Source organism: Eimeria tenella, genomic scaffold (assembly GCF_000499545.2).
Source record: "Eimeria tenella Houghton genomic scaffold, Eth_scaff1067, whole genome shotgun sequence".
Classification (NCBI taxonomy): domain Eukaryota; phylum Apicomplexa; class Conoidasida; order Eucoccidiorida; family Eimeriidae; genus Eimeria; species Eimeria tenella.
In genome coordinates this window covers 1-3,452 of record NW_013543541.1, presented here as the reverse complement: position 1 = coordinate 3,452, position 3,452 = coordinate 1, and the positions used below count along the sequence as shown (strand labels likewise).

Sequence of the window (3,452 nt, the reverse complement as noted above, 5' to 3'; positions counted from 1 at the left end):
CAGCAGGAAGAGCAGCAGCAGTAGCAGCAACGGGTGGCGAAAGAAGAACTGCCTTCCTTCAGCGGAGAGAACAGCAGCCCCCAGGCGTCCTAGGGTTTAGGGTTTAGGGTTTGACTCCTCACTCCTGCGGCAAAGAAATGCACAGTAAAGCAAATCGAAGGAATGTGGGTGCGGCCCTTGTAGGATTTGAGGTGGCTAAACCCTAAACTCTAAACCGTAGACCCTAAACCCTAAACCCTAAACCCCAAACCCTAAACCCTAAAACCCCAGCGAACGTGGTTTGATTTGACTCACTCTGAACTCCTTGAGTCCTCTCCACTCTGAGACACAACACATAAACCCATCTTAAACCCTAAACCCTAAACCCTAAACCCTAAACCCAGAATCATAAGCCCTATGGGGTGAAGCACTACTGCCTGCGCAACGTCCCAGCTGCGGCCACCATTTCTGCTGCTGCTGCTGCTGCTGCTGCTGCTGCTGCTACTGTTGCTGCTAAATTTTGCTCTGTCCTAGAGTCCTTCCGAAGACATCGGCTGCTTCTGCTGCAACTTATACTACAACGCTCCAACTGCTGCTGAGACTGGCGCTGCTGCTGCTGCTGCTGCTGCCGCTGCTGCGCCTGCTGCTGCGGCTTCTGCTGCTAATGCTGCTGCTGCTGCTTACTCTAGGGGGAGCGAAGCTCCTCTGCGGGCTCTTCTGTCGCTTGCGTCTTCAGCGCTGGGGGGGTTGAGGCTGCTGCTGCTGCCGCCGCCGATGGATCTGCTGCGCTCCCTCATCGGCTTCTCATCCTGCAGCAGGTCCCCTTCTGCTGCTGCTGCTGAGGGGCCCCAGAGCAGCAGCAGCAGCAGGGATGACCCAGCTAGCCACGCCAGGCGAGGTGCCCGGCCCCAGGGAGAGGTCTTGGTGAGCGCCATCGCTGCTGCTGCTGCTGCTGCTGCTGCTGCTGCTGCCGCCGCTGCTGCTGCTGCTGCTGCTTCTGCTGCTGCTGCTGAGAAGACGAGCCGATCTCAGGGAAAGCGGCCCCTCGTGTTGTTGTTGCTGCTGCTGCTGCTGCTCCGAAAATTTGAAATGTAAAAATGGAGAAGCAGAAAAAGACAACGCAAGACAGCTCACGGGCAACACCGAGTCACCGGGAGCGAGACGGCTGCTGCCGCTGCTGCTGCTGCTGCTGCTGCTGTTTGAAAAAAAGAAAAAAAGATCTGTTTGAAAAATCAAAAACAGACAAGAGGGCGAACAAAAAAGCAATCCAGTGGCCGGGGAGCTGGAGCAGCACCAGCAGCAGCAGCAGGAGCAGCGGGAAGCAGCAGCAGCACGAGCAGCACCGCTGCGGCGAGCGCTAGCCAGAACACGGCCTCTGTCTGCCTGGGGTTGAGGCTGCTGCCTGCTGCAGCAAAACTTCAAATTAATTAATTAATTAATTTTGAATATATTTTTTGAATGTAAAACCACTTTTTATTCTTTTTAAACTTTTCTTAAAGCAAAACTCCCGAAGAAGCAGCACAGGGCATTAGAAGGTCACTGGGAGCAGCCTCGGACCTACTGCTCCCGTTGCTTCTGCTTCTGCTGCAGCTGCTGCTCCTTTCACCGCAGCAGCAGCCGACTCACTAGCAGCAGCAGCTGCAACTGCTGCTTCACCGAGCAATAGCAGCGGCTGCTGCAGTGAATCAGCAGCAGCAGCAGCAAAAGCAGCAGCATCTGCTGCTGCTCCCGCTGGAGGGCTTGTCTTGGCCTCCACGATAAAAGCCTCCTCAGCTTTTGATTCACCGCTGCACTGTTCGCAGCAGCAGCAGCAGAAGCAGCAGCAGTAGCAGCAGCAGCAGCAGAAGCAGACGCAGCCCTTCGGGGCCGTTCCCGGTGTCTGTACACCTGAAGCCCTTGCTGCAGGGGCTTTGGGGGCCCCTCCCATGGCTTTTAAGGCCAAGAGCATTATTGGGGGCCCCCAGGGTACTCCAAGGGGGCCCCCAGGTCTTTTTTTAGACCTTTATGGGGGCCCCCCTGTCTAAGTGCCCAAGAGGGGCAAAATAGAGCCCTTGTGGAATACACACAGGGGACCCCAGTGGGGCCCCCAGGGCCCCCCCAGGGGGCCCCCAGTGGGGCCCTAAGGGGCCCCTAGTGAGGCTCCAGGGGGCCCCCCTGGGGTCTCCCAAGGGGGGCCCCTAGCGGGGGACCCTGGAGGCCCCTGCAGGGGGCCCTTATCATTGAGCTGTAGATACACCTCAGCTAGCCAGAAGAGGCCCCTGAAAAGCCTCGAGGAAGAAAAGGGCTGTTGCATGCGAATAGTTTGTTTGGGGCTTTTTGCATGCACTAAAGCGCACCAAAAAAGCGGAGTTTTGCAAAAAAAGAATGAATATAAATGGAAATAAAAATGCAAATTTAAAAGGGAAGAAGACATTCTTTCTTGCTGCATCTTTTTCACATTTTTCCAGCTGTTTTGGAACTTTTATTTTTGTTTTATTTCAGCACAAGTTTGCGCATGCATGCGGTGTATCGAGGTGTACGTACACCCGAAGTGCGCAGCGCGGCACGAGGAAGTTGAAGAGTTGAAAATGAAAAACATATTTATAAATTAATAAGTAATTATAAATAAATAATATTTGTTGTAAATAGATTGTATTTATGTTTGCAAATATACGCAATGAAGCTGCTTGTATGTCTATGCATAAATACGCTTATACAATAAATGAATAAAAAATGAAAATATTTCTAAACTTATGTTTCCCAATAATTAATTCCTTTTAGTTCAAAACAATTATAGACATTCCAAAACAAATGCGCCTCAAAAAGAGGCCCCTAGAGGGGCCCCTAGAGGGTCCAATAAAGGGGCCCCCAGAGGGGCCCCCAGAGGGCTCCCCTGAGGGGCCCCTAGATAGAGGACCCTAGGGGGCCCCTAGCGGGGCCCCCCGGGTCTTCTTGGGGCCCCTCTTGGGGGCCCTTACCAACGCAAAAGGCCCTATTGGGGGCCCCCTTGTTATTTTAGGGCCTTTATTTGGGTGCACACCTCCACATACGAGCCTCAAAGGGCCCCCAAGGGGCCCCCCTGAGGCCCCAAAGGCTTTTAGGGGGCCCCTAGGAGGCCCTAGGAGCGCCTGGGGGCCCCTGGGGCCCCCTGGGGGCCCCCTAGAGGCTTTTGGGTACTCCTAATAGGGGGCCCTTCTGGGTTTTGCCATTTTCATTTGCTCAAGAGATATTTTGCCTCTGTGGGGCCCCGCAGAGGCCAAAAGGGCCTTTTGAATAAAATCTGAGGCATCTTTGTGGGCCCCGCGCTCAAGGGCCCCCTTTAGGGGGCTCCCAGGGGGCCCCCCAGGGGGTCCTCCGGGGGGCCCCCCTTGGGGGCCCCCAGGGGGCCCCGAAAGGCGCTTCTGCAGCAGCCGGTAAATGCTGCGGCTTTTGGGATCTGCAGAAAAAATTAAAAAAAGAAAACAATATAAAATTAGAAAAATAATGAAATAAGA

The 3,452-nt window shown here is 54.2% G+C and overlaps 2 protein-coding genes across 2 annotated transcripts; both read right to left on the bottom strand.

The window, feature by feature from the left end:
- Positions 1 to 294: 294 nt before the first annotated feature.
- Positions 295 to 914, bottom strand: ETH_00027775 (uncharacterized protein; the record flags this gene model as incomplete). The annotated part of the gene is made up of 2 exons (XM_013378829.1): positions 295 to 320; positions 664 to 914. Coding segments are annotated over 2 exons (277 nt in total), but the record flags the coding sequence as incomplete, so codon positions are not given.
- Positions 915 to 1,507: 593 nt separating this feature from the next.
- On the bottom strand, positions 1,508 to 1,906 carry ETH_00027770 (uncharacterized protein; the record flags this gene model as incomplete). The annotated part of the gene is made up of 2 exons (XM_013378828.1): positions 1,508 to 1,771; positions 1,832 to 1,906. 2 exons carry the CDS (start codon positions 1,904 to 1,906, stop codon positions 1,508 to 1,510), a joined length of 339 nt encoding a protein of 112 aa, XP_013234282.1.
- Between the last annotated feature and the right edge of the window lie 1,546 nt (positions 1,907 to 3,452).